Source organism: Triturus cristatus, chromosome 12 (genome assembly GCF_964204655.1).
Source record: "Triturus cristatus chromosome 12, aTriCri1.1, whole genome shotgun sequence".
Lineage (NCBI taxonomy): Eukaryota > Metazoa > Chordata > Amphibia > Caudata > Salamandridae > Triturus > Triturus cristatus.
The window spans coordinates 795,052,994-795,071,423 of record NC_140595.1 but is presented as its reverse complement, the minus strand read 5'-3'; the positions used below and the strand labels follow the sequence as shown (position 1 = coordinate 795,071,423).

Below are 18,430 nucleotides of genomic sequence, written 5' to 3'. Positions count from 1 at the left end.
AGGTAAGAATATGTGATTGATGACAGACCCTCAAATGTAAATCTTCAGAGAGCAATTGTGAAAGTAAAACATTTTGATGTCTTATTTTCTAGAAAAAATGTCAGGTGCTGAGACTATGGACTTTAGAAATATATTATTAACACAGATAAAAACCTTGTGTGAAAGCTGCAGGGACAACAATTATCTATTAAATATTCAATTTACAAAACCACAATATGCAAAAGTTCGTGACAGTCAAGCGAAGCAATTCAATTGTGGACATCTTTGCTTATTCTCTTTTTAAAACATTTTTTGCTCAAAGAAGAAAAAAAACACAAGTTCGCTCACATAACCCGCCAATTACATGTTTTCATTTTCTCTGTCTTGCAGTTCTTGTCTGTAAAATCCTATTGCCAACGCCACATGAAACTCTTACACAATGTATGTGATTTACAAAAACAGATCTATTCATGAGCCTCCGGACAACCACCGAGGCGTTGCTTCATGCAGCCGGATATAATTTATTCTATGGTGTTCGCTGTTATTGGAGGAAGGTAATAAAACCTGTTACATATTAATTCTTTGGCAACGAACTTGAAATGATTGATCATTAACGTAAATTCATTGCAACATAATTAGCTGTGCATACAAAAGAGCCTAGTTTTTCTTTTTTTGCCACTCTGCAGATGATACTAGGGGGCAAAGATGCTAGTTTACATCTAAACGCATGTTTACAAAATTTAAAGAATGTTAAACTTTCTAGGACTGGAGTTAGAACAGTGACATATCCTGTCTTGCGTGAGCAATGTGTTTGCTGCCCTGGGAGCCTGTGTGATGGAAAAGAGCTGTAGGGGTGGTAAGGGTGACCTGCGTCGTCACAGTGATGCCCTGGTTTCATGGAAAGTAGAATCTTCTCTCTGCGTCACACACCCCTGTACTCAAAAGACTGGACTCGCCCAAGTCCAGGCCAAGTTGTGCTGATGTGGCTGCCACATTGTCGGTCTTCTCTTGCATCTGCAGATAGGTATGGAAGAGTAGGACCAGGTCGTCTGCAAAGCTTTTCGCTATTAGAGATATGAAGAACCTGCTGTGCGTATCAGAAAAATGGCTTTCAAAAATGGAGGTTCTTCAGAATTCCACTCATGAAACACAAGTTAAACGCCGTTCCACCCCAATGGCGGCATCAAACAGAATTTACCGCCCCCGTACGCAACTCAACTATTTGACAGACAGTGAGATATTATCCATTCTGTCTACATACAAACTTACTCCCACTTCTCAAACTAAGATAGGTGAAAACTATATCCAAACAATCCCAACGAATGCTGGCAGAACTTTTAAGTCTAACAATAGAAGGCTAAATGCTAGCAACCTAAAGAATGTGTCATTAATGCCTGAAAAGACTGTTTCGCCAATGATCAATTCTCAGAAACACATTCATTGCATACTACTCAACTGTCGTTCAGCAAAAAAACACGCTGCTGACATAGCCAACCTCATGCTAAACCATGAAATTGACGTAACCACTTTAACAGAAACATGGCTTTCTGACTTGTCCTCCCCATGCTTAGACCTGTTAGTCCCCCCGAATTACCAGATTATGAGACAGGACAGACGAGACAGAATGGGAGGAGGCATTGCGTGTATACACAGATCAGACATTACCATCACAAAAATACATTCTGACCCCTTAGAGTCTTGTGAATATCTGGGCATGTCTTGATCAGACATTACCATCACAAAAATACATTCTGACCCCTTAGAGTCTTGTGAATATCTGGGCATGTCTTGATCAGACATTACCATCACAAAAATACATTCTGACCCCTTAGAGTCTTGTGAATATCTGGGCATGTCTTTAAGATCGGCGGATAACCAAAACTGTAAACTCCACGCACTCTACCACCCCCCCGGGTACAAGGACCAAGTTCATAGACCAGATTATAGAAATCATCACTACCAATGCTAATCTGCAGTCTAATAATATTTTCTTAGGAGACTTCAATCTTCACTGGGAGGATCACTCTGACAGTCAGATCACCCTTTTTAAAGCCTTCCTGGAAGAGCAATCGCTGGTCCAAGGATGTCATCTCCCTACCCACTCCAAAGGTTCCACCTTAGATTGGATCATAGCTAAAGAGAAAGCGATCGAGAAAATTGTAATCACCCCCTGTGATTGGTCCGATCACCACATAATTACATTCGAAATTCCCTTCATAAAAACCAAATCGTCTTCTCAATCTATTAAGCCTAAAAAATGGACCCGGGACGCTAGAGGAATCAATATGGAAAACGTAGCAGCTCGCTGTGAAATAGATTTGCAGCCACCTAAGAGCATGGTTGACGTCAGTGACCTCACGTTGCACTATAACAAGACAATGTCAAGCATTATCGAGGACATAGCCCCTCTAAAACTAAAAAGGATCTCTGACAAAGACAAAAACCTGTGGTTCAATGGTGCCCTTAATGAAGAATGAAGGTCACTGAGACTTTCAGAACGTAAATGGCGACAACACCCTTCTTCGCCCCACTTAACCCAACTGAGACAATCCAGGAAAGCCTATAATAAAAGCATTCTAAAATCAAAAAAAGACTTTTTCAGGAAAGAAATGGATAATGCAGTAAACAGACCAAGGAAACTATTCGATCTACTAAAAGAACAATCTAATAAATCTGCCAAATCGGCAACAGCCATTACAAAAACAATCTTAAATAGTGAAGATTTCTCAGTTTTCTTTACAGACAAAGCTAACTCACTGGAGGGGGAGCTAAACAAAAGCAGCCGAAGACATTGAAAGCGATAAGGGTACTTTAGATGAACAACAGGCTCAACAAGAATTAGAAAAAACAAAAAACAATGCTCGATGGTCAGGATTTAAGCCGGTCAGTGAACTAGACATTGCAAAGATCATGTTGACCACTAAACCTAACAATCACTATAACGATCCCTTACCGGCAAAGTGCTGGTCTTCTATAAACCACCTGCTAATCCCGTCATGGACAAAGGTCATAAATGCCTCATTGTCACAAGGCCAAATACCGGCCTGCCTAAAAACTGGTCAAGTCATTCCACTCTTAAAAAAACCAACAGCGAACCCCTCTGATCCTAATAACTTCAGACCAGTAACAAACATTCCCATGCTAGCCAAAGTACTGGAAAAATGTGTCCAACAACAACTGAGTCTTCATATTTCAGATTTTAATCTGTTAAATGATTTCCAATCTGGTTTCAGACCAAACCATAGTACAGAAACAGCAATTCTGCACATCGTAGATGACGCTTTACTGGCTCTCGACCACAACGAAACATGTCTCCTAATCCTGTTGGACGGGTCGTCTGATTTCGACACGGTAAATCATGCCAAAATATTAGATCGGTTGAAAAGCAGAATGGGGCTAGAGGGAACAGTCCTAAAATGGTTTAGTTCCGTTCTTGAGAATAGATCGCAAACATTCATTGTCAACCAAACCCTATCAGGCCCAACCAGAAATACAATCGGAGTTCCGCAAGGGTCAGCACTATCTCCGGTGCTATTCAATCTATACGTAGAACCACTCACGGATATACTACAAAAAGCAAACATTTCTTTCCACATGTACGCAGATGACACTCAGCTGTACATCAAGGTCGCATCGACAGAAGAGATAAAGACCATGAACCAGGCACTAACGAGAACCCTCCAATGGCTAACCATGAATCACCTGAAGCTAAACCCTCAGAAAACCGAATTCCTACTGATTACACCCCAGAAAAGCAAATCAAATATAGTGGAATGGACCAACCTTATCACGGCTCTAAAGTGTACTCCGAAGATTGTCGGCTCTACTAAATCTCTGGGAATTACTCTGGACAAAAACCTGAACATGTTAGCACATATCAACACAATGGGAAAAACACCAGTTTCCATTTAAGCTACCTGAGAAAACTAAAACCATTCCTAAATAAAACAGATCTTAAAACAGCAGTTCAGGCACTGGTCATATCAAGGATTGAGTATGGTTGCACAACTTTGGCCAGGCTCCCCAAGACCTCAACAGCCCCACTGAAAGCATGTCTTAATGCAGCCACAAGACTTATATCTGGATCCAAAAAAATTGACCATATCTACCCTCACTTGAATGTACTCAACTGGTTGCCCTTCGAAGCAAGAAGTCAATTCAAGTTGGCATGCATCACTCACAAAGCGTTACACCACAAAACATCAGTTTACCTAGCACAGAAACTCACGCTATCAGGAGGGTGCCGGTTCTCCAGGAGCCACGCAGACCTACTACTGAAACCAGCTCATTTTTGTAAGAAAAGAACTTATGACCGAGCGTTCTCCGGGGCAGCTCCGAGAATCTGGAACGCACTCCCGCCTAACATTAGAAGAATTCCATCCATCGCGGCATTCAAAAAGGAAGTAAAATCGTTCTATATGAGGAAATTTCTGCCATAAGTCCATATAGCAGAACTACTCTCTGCAAACTTCTCATGACTGACTCCTTGCTTCCGCTAGCCACTCATTAACCATATATGGGCTTGTATATATGTTTTCCTTGTAGCTTAATGTTTTAATCTATTCATGGCAACTTAACTGATGACTTGTATATATGTTTTCCTTGAAGCTTAATGTTTGATCTAGTCATGGTAAATCACTAATGACTTGGTAACTTATAAGATTTTGTTTGTTGAAATGCATCTGTAAAGCTCTCTGATACCCTACGCAGGGTCATGTTCGGGCTATAGAAAACACTATATATATATATATATAAATAAATAAATAAATAAAAGTCCAGGTGGTTAGGCTGCATCCAAGGTATCCACTGGAACCCATTTCTTCTTGCTCTGAATGCCTTCATGATCCAGTCAGTGGCCAGCAGGAAGAGAAAGGTTGACAGCAAACATCTCTGGCAGACTCTAATCCTCACTTAGAAGGCTTCCTTGAGTTGTCCTCCATGGACTATCTTGCAGATTATTCCCTAGTAAGAGTTCCTGATGATTCTAATAAGTTTATCTGGCACACCTTAATGGCGGAGGAGTTTTCAAAGGGTATTTTTGTCCACGCTGCTGAATGCCTTCTCATAGTCGGTGAAGTGGACATGGGGAGAGGGGTTGGGGTGTAGGGAAGGGTTCCATTCCGTTGACTGATCTGTGATGATGCGCAGTGTTGCAACCCGGCCTGTGCAGGATCTATTTTTGAGGAAGCCAGCTTGCTGGTCCCCCCCAACTGAGCTTCAACTTGCCACTTCATTCTGTTCAGGATAAATCTGTTGAACACTTTAATGGGGTTGATAGAAGAGTTATCTCCCTGTATAACTTCACATAACAGCTTAATCCACTGGTGCAATTTCCTTCAGTATAGCAAAATGAATACCAAAACTAGATTCTCCTCTCCTTTTAGCACTTCCTCTAGAAAGAGGAGGATTTTTCATAAGCACTGAACAGTAAATCAGCCACTAAGCCTCCCTGTCAACAACAGACAAAGACTCCCCCTTCACTTTTCCCGCCACCTGTGGAAGACTGAGGAGCTGCAGGAAGTCCCAACCAGGGATGTGGAATTCCTATAGCCCGACGCCCGGGACATATTGTTTGGGGTCAAGGGCAACAAGTTTTCATGTGTTTTTTGTCCTTGTACAAGTAGGCCCAACCCCCCACAGCACAAACCCTTTGGCTGCCAGTTTACAGTACCACATTATGGATCAGTAAAGGACAATGTCTGCAGTTAAGGCAATATTTGAGTCCATGTGTTAAATGCTGTTCAAGCTAATATTTATGGTTCATTAATGCAAAACCTTTATTGTTAGGGTGAGCACTAAAAGTAAATGTTGTAAGCTCGTCCTGAACGACGGTGGTTCCAGTATAAATGTGTACACACGTTTTCAACGTTTAGTAATATGAATCTATGTATAATGCTTCCAGAATGCTCTCTGATTATATGCAAATATTTTCTGAAGCTTGAAAGCAAGAGTGATAATTCTTTGCTTTCAAAATAAAATGTTCACATAAAATGCAAGTAGGAAAAAAAACATTTTGCTAAACTACTGTAAGATTTTAGGTACCATATCTTTGCAGCATCATTTAGTAACAGGTTGATATATGCTTGTATTTCCCCAAAAAGTTCATAATGGAAAATCAGTGTAACCAGTTTAAATACGACTATGGGAAACAAAAATAAACAAGCATTGGCAAAGCCAGTATGTCTGAAATTAGTGGTCAGCCTTTTGGTTTTGGCAATGTGGGACTTGTTTAGGCATGGTTTTTGTAAAACCTTATCGGTGTGGGAGCCGCTGGGCCCTCACCGTTCTCACAAGCGTCGCAAAAGCAAAAATTGGTTTTGGTCTCAAAAAGCACACATTGCCACAGCAGTTACGGGCACTGAACAAAACTACTTTGTGTGCCAATATGCTCCTTGTAAAAGAGCAGAATACTGTCACTTCCATTGAAGCCAGCTGATAGACCGAGAGAGAAAGAGAGAGACAGAATGCTATTAAACACAAAGGTCATGGTTAACGCCAGGCCTAATTAGAGGTCCAATTATTAAATAAAGTCTCAAAAGTGCATCCATGGTATATATCCTTGCTTTAAGTGCATATATACAGTTTACGTGAATTCACAAGAATTTACAGAAGTAGTGCTCCTAGAAAATATTTGTGAACTGCATTCGCGCATGAGCAAATGTGCATGTGTAGATTTGCTCATGTGAAAATCTGAATGTTTCAGGTTCACTTTTCCTCCAACCACTTTTTTCCCCAACCCTGGAAGAAGTTTTACATCTGCCACTGTCTGGAGTAAATTTCCAACCTTTTTCAGTGCAGAACAAGATCAGAAAAGAGTTGGTGCAAACCCTTAAAACATGCAAGTTAGTAAGTTTGCACAGACTCAAAAGGGCATTCCAACCCTTGAACGATTGCTTACCACTGCCTTCAGCCCCAGTATGTAGACCTGCAGAAAAGTAGCACCATAAGGGAATTGCTAGTATTCAACCCTACTATGGTACGAGCCATGGCCTAATTAGAGAGGCTATATCAAAACTCTTTTATAATGAGATTGCTGCCGTTATTTGCCGCCATATTACATAGCACAAAAGGGACAAGTCTTTTTTGTTAAAGGACAAGTAGATTTAGGAAGCAGCCTGCCCCATGGACAAGTAGATAGCTTGTTAAATTCCACACCCCTGCCCAACACAAGGACAATGACCGACTGAAAGAGTGGGAAGGGATGGTTGCCATCCGTTGTCAAACTGCAACTAGGGTTGCCACCTTTCCAAAAGACAACTACCAGCCATTCCTTCATGTTTGAAGAGTCTGCAAAAGACCAGACATCATACTTACATATGAACTCACTTTAATTAATTATTAACATGCCTTTTCTGTTTTTGTTTACTTCTCAGTCAGGAATCATTAAGGCAGCTCTAGGGCACATTTGAAAGTGTTTTCTTTTTATATTTAGAGATTTAATTAAGTAGTGATAAGGGGGAAAATACCGGCTTTAGGTGATTCTCCTTTTTTTTGTATTGGACAGGGCATTAAAATAATCATGGTGGTAGAAAACTGGCCTAGTGGCAACCCTAGCTGCAACAGAGTCAGTGACTGATGTTGTTCAGATTATTTTAGACCGATTGGGACTGTCATACATCGTCAATGCAGGTCAAAAGTCTTCCACCAACACATGGGCCGTGTCATATTAGAAAATAGATAGGTTAACGACCTTGCATTCAGGACTTCAGGAGCTTGGTAGAGTTTTAGGGTAGTGCCTAGGTCACGACTGTCCACTAAAAAGTAATTTCTGATATCTATTCCGTTACTTAGACATAACTGCATTGTTCTACTTGCTAGAAGGTAACCAAGTGCCTCGCATATACATTGAAATGTCACAACTCAAACAGTTCAGCCCAAAATTACAATCTGTGCTAGCATCTAAATATGTGCGTGTGTCTTAGTATACTTACAGCTCATCCATGGACTCTGCATGACTAGGTCGTTTTAACTCCATTTCCTTGCAAACTTCATCTGACAGTGACCTGTCACGGTGCCTTTAGTCTCTGCAACTCCCTAGGCTTCTGTACATCTAAGACTGCAGCTGAAAGTGCTCATGCACGAGTCGCTCTACAAGCACACACAGCTTTTCTAAGCAGCTTGGTACTTCTAGCCTTCTGTACTCCATTATATGTTCAGGAATACAATAGCCAGAATCCCTAGGACAAATATTGCACTGCAGAGTTAATAAAAAATGGAATAGTTGATAGTTCTGATTGTGTGTGACTGCGTGTGACCCCCTACACCTTCATTAGTGGCACTTTGTCCCAGCTCAAACACTTATCCTCACTGTAGACTCCTGCAGACACCAACAGCTGCCCGTGCTGCAGTTCAGAAACTCCTTTGGCGATGCTGACTCTCTATCAGCCAGGAAAAGGCAAACAGAACATAACACAGCACAACCACAACATTTTATTACCTAATATGATCAGTACACCGGTCCCTTCCCGTAGCAGCTCCTGCAGCACCATTTCAGCTTTGCTCTCGCATTGAGACACAACTTCCGCCCACTCGTTGACCACTTCCGCCCACTTAATTACCACTTCCGCCCTTACTGATTTCAGCTCCTACGTGGAGAACAGGCAATTATACCTTTAAAAAATCTCCAAGCTAGCCGCTCCTACAACATGACAAGAAAATGGTTGTAAGATAGTCATAGACCATGACTGCATTTACTAGAATACAAATATGTGTTCCATTCCAAAACAGGGACACCTCTCCTCTTTTTAGTTTGATGGGCTCTGTGTTCTTTTGGCTGTGACCGCCATTTTCGGTTGCTTCAGCACTTGCATTACTCCCCAGGCCCACCAGAGGGCGGCAACGTTCTTCTGTGGATTCTGTAGTTCTTTCCAGCAACCGGTCAAGCTTGTTCTTCTCGGGCTAGCAAAAACGTGTCGTGAGTGGGGGAGGGGGTACCCTGCAGCATTTACCTACGTTATGCAATATAACGAATCAGTCACGTTTGCAAAGCGATGCTGGGTAAAAAGTAAGAGATGGTGTTCAGTTACCTAAGACATGTTACAGTTTGCAGGTATGTCAAGGGCTTGTCACTTCTCCAACACGCCCTCTACACGTGCACACACATACATAAACACGGAAAGAATTAAAATATGGGCAATTGCTCCGTTTAGTCTTTTTTTGTGTGCAAAATGTAGGACATTTAAAAATGTACATTAATCATCCAGGAAACCTCTGTAACCCGCAAGGTCAATAGATGTGAACAAAAGCCACAATTCTCAGAATCTAATACGTTTTTAAATAGCTGCTGTGGATATGTTGCTACCTGGCCGGTTTAATGCCGGCATGTCCGGTATTTTAATGTTCTTCATGTACAAAAATTAGAAAAATCAACAAAAGTGCAATTTTTCCCCCCTTTTCAGTAGATACTTTAAACAGTAAGTGTTAAAGAAAACACTTTAAAACGTGTTGTACAGCTGCCCTAATGACACTGCTTCATTTGTATTAAAAAAAAATAAGTGCAGGCCCCTCCTCAGAAGGTATAGCTCAGGATGCAGGTATGAGTCATGCAGTAATTTTTAATGTATATTGTAATAATAAACAATTGCTGTTGTGATCATATCTAAATTAGCCAACCAGCGCCACCATGTGGCAGACTGTCATAAGTGCCAGCGCTGCAAATTAAATGCTGGTGCCCAGCACCGAAAACCACTAGCTCAAATTAAGTCCCTCCTAATGACTCCCTGCTGATAATTAAAGTAAACTAAGAGAGAAAGGTAGGGGTGGGGAGAGCCAACTAATTAACAGGTAGAACTGAGCCAAGCCCAGGGTCTGGCTTGGATCTGATAGCCTGTGCACAAGGTGAGCCCTGAAAATATTTGCTGTGTAAATCATACAACAAACCACATAAAATATGTTAAACACTCTTCAAAATTCCCAAAAGTGTATTTCTTTAACATGTGGAAGCTTCAACAAGAATACATCAGATTATAGTGCTGCACTGAGAAGTTCCTGTTAAAAGTGATAGTTTCTAAACTTAAACCATTAGTTAAATACGAGGCAAGACAATTACCATGTAAATGCTATATGTGGCACAGATTATTATAGTGCAACATTATAGTCTATTAATTCAACCACAATAGGTTTTTGTACAACTGGTATTCTGAAGTTACATATTTGACAGGGCTTTCATACACGAAAATGAAGAAAAAAGAGTTTTGGTAGGTAAAATAAAATTGTCTAAGATCACACAATTTAAGCAAGGAAGCTGCAATTTATCCAGGTTTTCTGGTTTCACTTTGTACAAATTAGCCAGTAAATGGATATCAATTTGTCTTTCCTTATGGTTAGGCTTTGTTTTTACCTCTTTGTGCAATCTTCTGCACTTGCTGAACTTGACCTGAAGACATTGGACCGCTTTACATGAGCACTAATTACACAAGGTCTATTCATTGTTTAAAGGCATGGGAGATTAAGTGATTTGCCCAAAATAACAGGATGTTGAGCCAGCGCAAAGATTTAAACCTGGTTCTCCAGTACTAAAGTGGGCAGCTTTGGCCATAACACTGCATCCTGGGTACAGGGAGGGAGCCTTTTGGAAGCCACATGAAAGCTTGGCTCATCATGGGCTCAAGGTTTCGACAGGACCTTGAGCTGAGCCAGCGGAGCCCTGGTCAGACTTCAGGCTCAACTCTGGCTTCAGCTATCAGTGGCTTGCCCACCTCTAGAGAAAGGCCATGTTAAACAAATACAGACAAATTAAGAATCATGTCCGGGCCTTTGCAGAACTTTAAAACATGAACAGATGGCGGGTATTTTTCTCTGGAAAAGTTGCCAATCCTAGCTGTGGACTCGACCATGACACTAGATATGAAAGAAGGAGTAGGCATTGCCAGGAATTTAACCTGTGACCTTTAGATTGCGGTCAGCTCCTTGCACCGGGGCTCAAAATACTGAGCTACTTTACCAAAAATTGATATCGCAACAGTAAATTTATAGCAGAATTCAATCACCCCAGATTCCACTCAATTGACAGAAATTACAGCAAATCTCTGAAAATGAGATTCTGCTATTGAGCAGAAGGAATGTAGGCACGTGATGTGAGATACTGAACAGTCATAGTTCCAATGGAATCAGCAAATAACTTAATGGGTCCGAAGTAAAGCCAGAGCAAAATCAATCAAAGGCCTGGTGTCAAAGTACAGCCCCCAAGTCACCACATAGACCAAGTGATACAAGGCAGTCCAGACATTTTTTGTCAGCAGCTTTTTACATTCTGGGTTAAGTGGTTATATTTTTCCTCTTCATGGCCTGGTCTGTGCTCTCATGACGAGAGTTGTGTTGGCTGAAAAGATAGACTTGCCAGTGAACGTAGCAAATTCAGCCTTTAAAACATGCAAATGTTATGACAGTTTCATGATAAAAACTATCTGGTAAAAACGCACACCCTGAAAAATTTCCAAATAGCGTATGTGAAATCTAGAAAAGTCTGCAGATTATTAAAAGCAATTTTGTGTAATGAATATTTTGTCTAATTGGCGAAGGAAATAAAATCATGTTATCACACCTTGCTTTAAATGCTGGGGTCTACACAAACACATCCAGTGTTCAAATTCAATAAATTACAAGTAAAAAAAAATGCACACAGGACAATCTAGGCTTTAGATGAATGCATCACGCTTTTACCACAATCATGTCTCAGCAAAGATATCTGCCCTAAAATGTGATTATATTCTTTTAGGCTCTGGGTCACACTCCATCAGTAAAGCCTCCACTAAAATGAGCCGGCGAAAGCCATTTTACATTTAGTAATGAAACAGGAAAATAATTGTGATTCCATCTTTTCATAAAGGCGCCGGTGTTTGATTTCCAGGCCAGAGTCCTTGAATTTTTAGCTGAACAACAGACCTTTTGTCAGACCACAGTGGAGCCTCGGGGACTACATTTGAATAATGCAGCAGGTGCAGGCTTTCTGGACTGATGCTGCCAGGGAGATGGTAATCTACTTGCAAAACAAATTCAGCTCTGGAAAGAATGCTGACCACGATTCGCCCCACACAGCAAAGCAGGTCTGCACACCCCGTGACTGACGCTCAGTGTGAGTTTTGGCAAATGGCAGCCTTCGGCTCAGATGCACCGATGAGAAGGTTCTGGGTCGCGAACAGGCAAGGTCCTTTCGCAGGCAGATACACCCGCAACACACAATTCTCTTCCACCTGCTGGCAGCCAGTCCGTTCTTAATTTGTAAAAAAAAAAAAAAAAAAGTATGTGCTGGGCCCCTCGTCAGGAGCCCACTGCAGCTTGCAACACACATTGCCCCTGCTGTGCTGCCAGTGATAGTAAAAACACAACAACTAACTATTGCACTCCTACAAGTGTGACAATTTTGACTATTTCAGGCCGGAAGAGCTATAAGAATGGCTTTTGCTGTAGGTAATAGTAATTTTTTATGTACATTGAATTAATAATTAACTGTTGTTGTGGTCATCTCTAAATTAGCCAGACAGCGCCACCTTGTGGCAGACTGTCACAAATGCCTATGTTGACAATTAAGTGCTGCTGCCGAGCACTGGAAACCACTGGCTCAAATTAAGCACTGCAGCCAGTTAACTTCTATTGTCTGATGACCAAGAGGTGATCGTCCACTGACTGGGGTAGTGCTCTGATTACTTTCCGGTAATCCTCATTACGCTTAGTCCTACTCGTCGTCAACCCAGTCATCACTAATGAGGTATATACCACTGACAGGAAACAAAACAGAAAACTCTTGTTGGGCTCCACCCACCCTCCTAACAGGGGCTATAATTACACAGACAGCAACTCCTGACATACCATGCAACGAAGGCCTGAACCGGGAGGGTGGGTGGGAAGCATGACTGGGTCGAGGACGAGTAGGACTAAGAGTAATGGGGATTACCGGTAAGTAATCAGAGCATTACCTCTACATCCCTCGTCCTCGACCCAGTCATAACTAATGAGGCATACCAAAGCAACCACACAGGAAGGCCTTTAGCACACCACACACAGAACACAGACCGAACACAAAAGTGGAGTGCAGCGGGTGAAAAACATGTTTAATAAATACACAGAATCAGGTGGGGGGGAACATGCCCCACAGCACGCAACACACCACAGCCAAAATTCATATGGTCAGACAGAGCACAATTCAAGTGGTAATGCTACACAAAAGTAGAATCAGCAGCCCTAGTCCCAGCCTGACAGATCTCATCAAGGGAAACCCCATTGAAAGCAGCCCAGGAAGCAGAGACACCCCTAGTGGACCGGGCCTGAACCCCAGAAGGGCAAGGCATACCAGTGCCCTGATAAGCCAGAGAAATAACAGACTTGATCCAGCGACCCAGCGTAAGGCAGGGTGCAGCCTTCTCCTGACCAGCCAGACCAAATGTCACAAAGAAGGAGTCAGAAGAATGAAACACCGCAAACCGGTCAACATAGATAGATAATGTACGTTTCACATCAAGAGTGTGCAACAACAGCTCAGCAAGAGAGGAAGGAGAAGGGCAGAATGAAGGGAGGACCAATTCCGGAGAAGAATGAAACTTAGAACGAATCTTAGGAACAAACCCAGGATCCAAACAGAGGACAACCGCGTCATCCATGAACCGCAAGAAAGGAGGAGAACAACGTAAAGCACTGAGCTCACCCAACCTCCGGGCTGAAGTAATGGCCACCAGAAAAGCCACCTTAAAGGACAGGAATTTGAGGTCAACAGACTCCAAAGGCTCAAAGGGAGAGGACTGGAGAGCCCCCAGGACCAAAGAAAGATCCCAAGGAGGAACAGAAGAATGAGCAGAAGGAGAGGAGAGAGAGAAACTCCGGAACAATCGAGATACCAACAAACCCATCCGAAGACGGGAGTGAAACCGGATTCCATAAAGCCCGAATAGCAGCCCATTGGCCCTTCAGGGTAGACAAAGCATAGTTCTTCTGAAACCCATACAGAAAAAAACTGAAGGATATTAGCGACAGGGCAAAGGGTAGAGGACAGACCAAGCCCACAACACCAGGAGGAGAAGTAAGCCCAATGTTTAGAGTATGAGGACAAATTAGACTTCCTACGGGAGGCCTGCATCACCGTAATAATGTGGTCAGGCAAACCCCTGACCCCAAGAGACAGTCGATCAACCTCCAGAGCGCCAAGGTGAGAGGGACCAGGAGGGACGGAGAGGTCCACCTCAGGGGAGATGGGCAGCGAGGCAGAATCCAAGGAGGACCCACCGCCAAACTCAGCAAAAATGGGAACCAGGACCTCCGGGGCCAGTGAGGTAAGACAGCTGCCACCTGCGCCCCCACCCACTGCCCCTTTAACAGAAACATCGGAATCAGAGGAAAGGGAGGAAAGGCATACAGCAACCAAGGAGGCCACAGGAGAGACAAGGCCTCCACCCCCCAAGCACCAACCTCCGGGGTCCGGAAACAAAAGAGGTGAAGCAGAGCATTGGTCCTGGAAGCAAACAAGTCCAGCCTGGGAGTCCTGAACCTCTGGCAGATCAACTGGAAAATCCTGGGAGAGAGGCACAAAGTCAGAGATGACGGAAACCTGTGACTCAAGGCATCCGCTACCACATTGTCCAAACCCCGGATATGTTCAGCAGAGATGGTCAGAAGATGAAGCTCCGCGCAACCTGCAATTGCAAAGGCCACCCGATTTAAAGAAGGACTACGAGTACTGCCCTGGTGATTGATGTAAGCCACAGTGACTGTGTTGTCTGTCCCCACCAGAACATTGCACCCCAGCAGCCGATCCCGGAAGAATCGAAGAGCACACTCCACAGCAGACAGTTCCTTCCAGTTGAAGGACTGGCGGGACTCTGATTGCAGCCAACGAGCCTGGACAGACCACTGACCCAGAGTAGCACCCCAACCGGACGCACTGGCATCCGTTGTCAACACCACCAGAAGCTGCGGACGAAGCCGCATCCCACTGGAGAGATTCAAAGAAACCAGCCACCACTGGAGAGCGGACACAATCTCCAGAGACACTGGCACCGACATGGTGTAGTCCCGAACCGGGAAAGGCACCCAGTAGTGAAGATGCCACAGCAAAGGCCGAAGATGGAACCTGGCACACGGAACCATGAAGACTGTTGCAGCCATGTCACCCTGCACTTCGAGCCACTGAAGCAGGGGAGCCGATGCCTTAGAAATAACACCCTCACCAGGGACTGAAGGCGCAGAAGCCTGAAGAAGGAAGGAACACCTTTCCCAAAACAGAATTGAAATCTGCCCCAATGAAGGACCTCCGGGTGGCAGGAAGCAGGTGGCACTTTGGAAAGTTCAGTAGAAACCCATGGCGCTCTAGCGTATGAATGGTCAAACCGAGGTCCTAGAGTTTGGGCAACTACATTCTGTATGGAGCCAAGCCTGGTGGCCTCCTGAAGCAGGCATCTGTCCAGTCCCTGTTCCCAAGGCCAGGAACCTGGGATGTGTGCTTGATAAGGACCTTAAACTTGGCTCACAAATAAATCAAGTTTCCTCTGCATGTTTATTCACATTAAAAATCCTGCGGAAAATTCTGCCCTTCATTCCTCTGTCACTTCGGAAAACAGTGGTCGGAGCTCTGGTTTTGTCCAGAATTGATTATTGTAATGCCCTATATTTGGGAGTTGGCAAGGGACAGATCAAAAAACTTCAATCGCTTCAGAATGCAGCGGCTCGGGTTCTACTTGGCTTACCTAAACACCACCCGACGTCAGCGGTGATTAAGGAGCTACATTGGCTCCCAGTCCGTCAGAGAGTGAACTTTAAAGCCCTATGCCTACTGCACAAGGCTATATACGGAGGAGGGGCTGCGGACATTCAAACCTTGTTTTCTGTATAGCAGCCCCAATGCTCTCTCAGGTCTGCCAATTCGGGATTGGTTTCTGTCCCTAGAACAAAAAGAGTTAGATGGGGAGGAACGGGTTTCTCCTACCAAGAATCCATCTTATGGAACTCTCTCCCTGTGACAATCAGGTTAGAATCCAATAGGGCCGTTTCTAGGAAAATTATAAAGACATGGCTCTTTTCAAGGTCTTAAGATCTGTTGTCTGCATCATATTCACCCTGCACCAAGACGCCTCGGCATAAGTGCGCTTTATAAGCCCTTCAGTCAGTCAGTCAGTCAAAGACAGGTGCTGTGACATGACCATGGCCGAAGGAGCCTGGAGAAGCCAATAATCGAGATAAGGAAACACAGACACTCCCAGGAGGTGAAGATGGGCAACTAGGGGAGCCACCACTTTGGTGAAGACCCTAATAGCGGAACAGAGACCAAACAGAAGGACACAGAACTGCCAATGACAACCTCCCAGGTAAAACCGCAGAAACTGCTGATCCTCCAGAGCCACGAGCACATGAAGATGCGCATCTTGGAGATCCAGTGTAGACATCACCGAACCCTCCTTAATCAAAGGGATCACACGTTGCAGTGTCTCCATCTTGAATGGAATTTTCCGGACAACCTGGTTCAAAGGCTGGAGACTGATCACAATCTGAAACCTCCTGTGACTTGCGGAATGAGAAAAATGATAGAATAAGTCCCCAGACCCCATTCCGACCGGGGAGCAGGCACAATCGCCTTTTTCAAGAACAGGGACTGCGCGCTGTTCAACAGTGACTGATGGTGAGTCATGTCCAAGGGGATCGGAGTCTGCACCGTGCCTGATGGCGGTGGAGGGGAAAGAAACTCGATCCGATACCCACGACGGAGGACATCCAGAACCCGTTGGTTGTTGTCAGACGCCAAGCAGGCAGGAACAACCACAGCCTCCCACTAACCACTGGCGGACCACCAGTGGGATTTGCCCGGGGGGGGGCGGCAGAGTCAGGAACGCTGATGACCCTGTCCCGCATCCTGAGGGTTTTATTTCTGAAACCGGCGCTGGAACCCTTTTCCAGTACCTTTTTGGCTCCAAAAGGAAGACTTCTGAAACCTCGGAGGCTGACGGAAGGACTTGGGCAATGGAGAAGAATTACTCCATACAATGAGGTTGATGCCGGAAGGACAGAGAATGCTTCTGTTCCTTGAACACCTTGTGTAGTCTTTCTTCGAGTGCGTCCCAAAAAGTCAAGGGCCAGTAAATGGTAACTGCAAGGCTATGGACCTCTGAGCTGCATCCGTATTCCACCCCTTCAGCAACACATTTTTCCGAGCAGCAATGGATGCACCACAGGACATGGCAGAAGCTCGCACAGAATCAAAGGCAATATCCGAGAGGAATTTGGCCTGATGTTCCATGGATTCCATGATGTCCGTTCAACTGCCACCCTCGTGCATTGTGGAAAACAAAGTCTTAAAGTCGGCCAACAAGGACTGAGCGACATATGCCCCATATACTCCTGAACCGATAGTAAGATGGGACCCCGCATACGATTTCTTCAAAGCAGAGTCAATCATCTTATCCACCCCATCTCAAAAGATATTATCATCAGCCATAGAAGGATGACCCACCACAGCGTTCCCCGTCATGTCCACAGACAGGAAACAAAACAGGAAGTGCTTTCTGTGGGCTATTTAATTATAGCCCCTGGCAGGAAGGTGGGTGGAGCCTAAAAAAGATTTCCTGTTTTGTTTCTTGTCAGTGGAATATACCTCATTAGTGATGACTGGGTCGAGGATGAGGAACGTAGAGGTAGTGGCAGGTGCCACACTCTCTCCTCAGCACGTTATTCCTTCAGTAATGCACACCGAGATACACTGATTACTTTGCAAGGAATGGAAGGGCAGCCAGACCACACTCTAAGGCAACATCTAAGTCATCAGAGCTCCCAGGTTTCCAAGATTCTTGCATAAGGAGCTCATCGTGTCCAGGTGTTTGCTTTGAATTTTGGACTTGTAGTCCCGACTTCATAATGAGATAACACAGTGCTTTAAATGGGCCGGTCCTTCGGATACCCGATACCTGCACTTCTTTCATTTGAAAAGCTTGGAACCAGCACTTCTTAACACTGCTGCAATGCTTTTAATGGGAGAGTAGTGTTACTTCTCATTCCAAATAGATACCCTGGGCTAAGGAGTACCAGCACTTCTATATGTCCATTTCAAGCACTGTATAAACAAGAAACAACTCCCAGCATGCAAAGCAAACATATAGTCTGGATGAGCTATTCATGCATGGTCCTGGGAAACTTGAAAGGTCTGCTAATTGGGAGAATTAGAGACACTGGGATTATCATATGTTACCCTATTAACACGCTGTCAAGTTTTATGAGGGAGAAAACTAAAACATCATCATTTTGAGTTAACAAAATAAATCAAGCTAGAGATTTAAAAGTCAAGCTGAAGTGCGGGTATCATACAGGGCAACCAGTGTGGCCAGCTTTCTATTATCACTTCACCAGAAACTGCGCAGGTGGAGGTGGTTTGGCTCATGCAGAGACACTTTGCCTCTGCAGAGAGATCTGAAAACCTTTATTGGAGTCCTGGAGGCCATGAGTCATGGACCACATTTCTGTGGTTTCATTCCATACTCAC

General features: G+C 44.0%; 1 protein-coding gene across 1 annotated transcript in view; it reads right to left on the bottom strand.

Annotated features, from left to right (window-relative positions):
* The window catches only part of ELP5 (elongator acetyltransferase complex subunit 5), a 67,426-nt gene extending 58,867 nt beyond the window's left edge, over positions 1–8,559 (bottom strand). The window contains exon 1 of the mRNA XM_085637417.1: positions 8,417–8,559. Within this exon, the coding sequence (XP_085493543.1) occupies positions 8,417–8,468 (52 nt within the window). The 5' untranslated portion in view covers positions 8,469–8,559. The remainder of the gene's footprint in view (positions 1–8,416) is intronic.
* Positions 8,560–18,430: the final 9,871 nt, after the last annotated feature.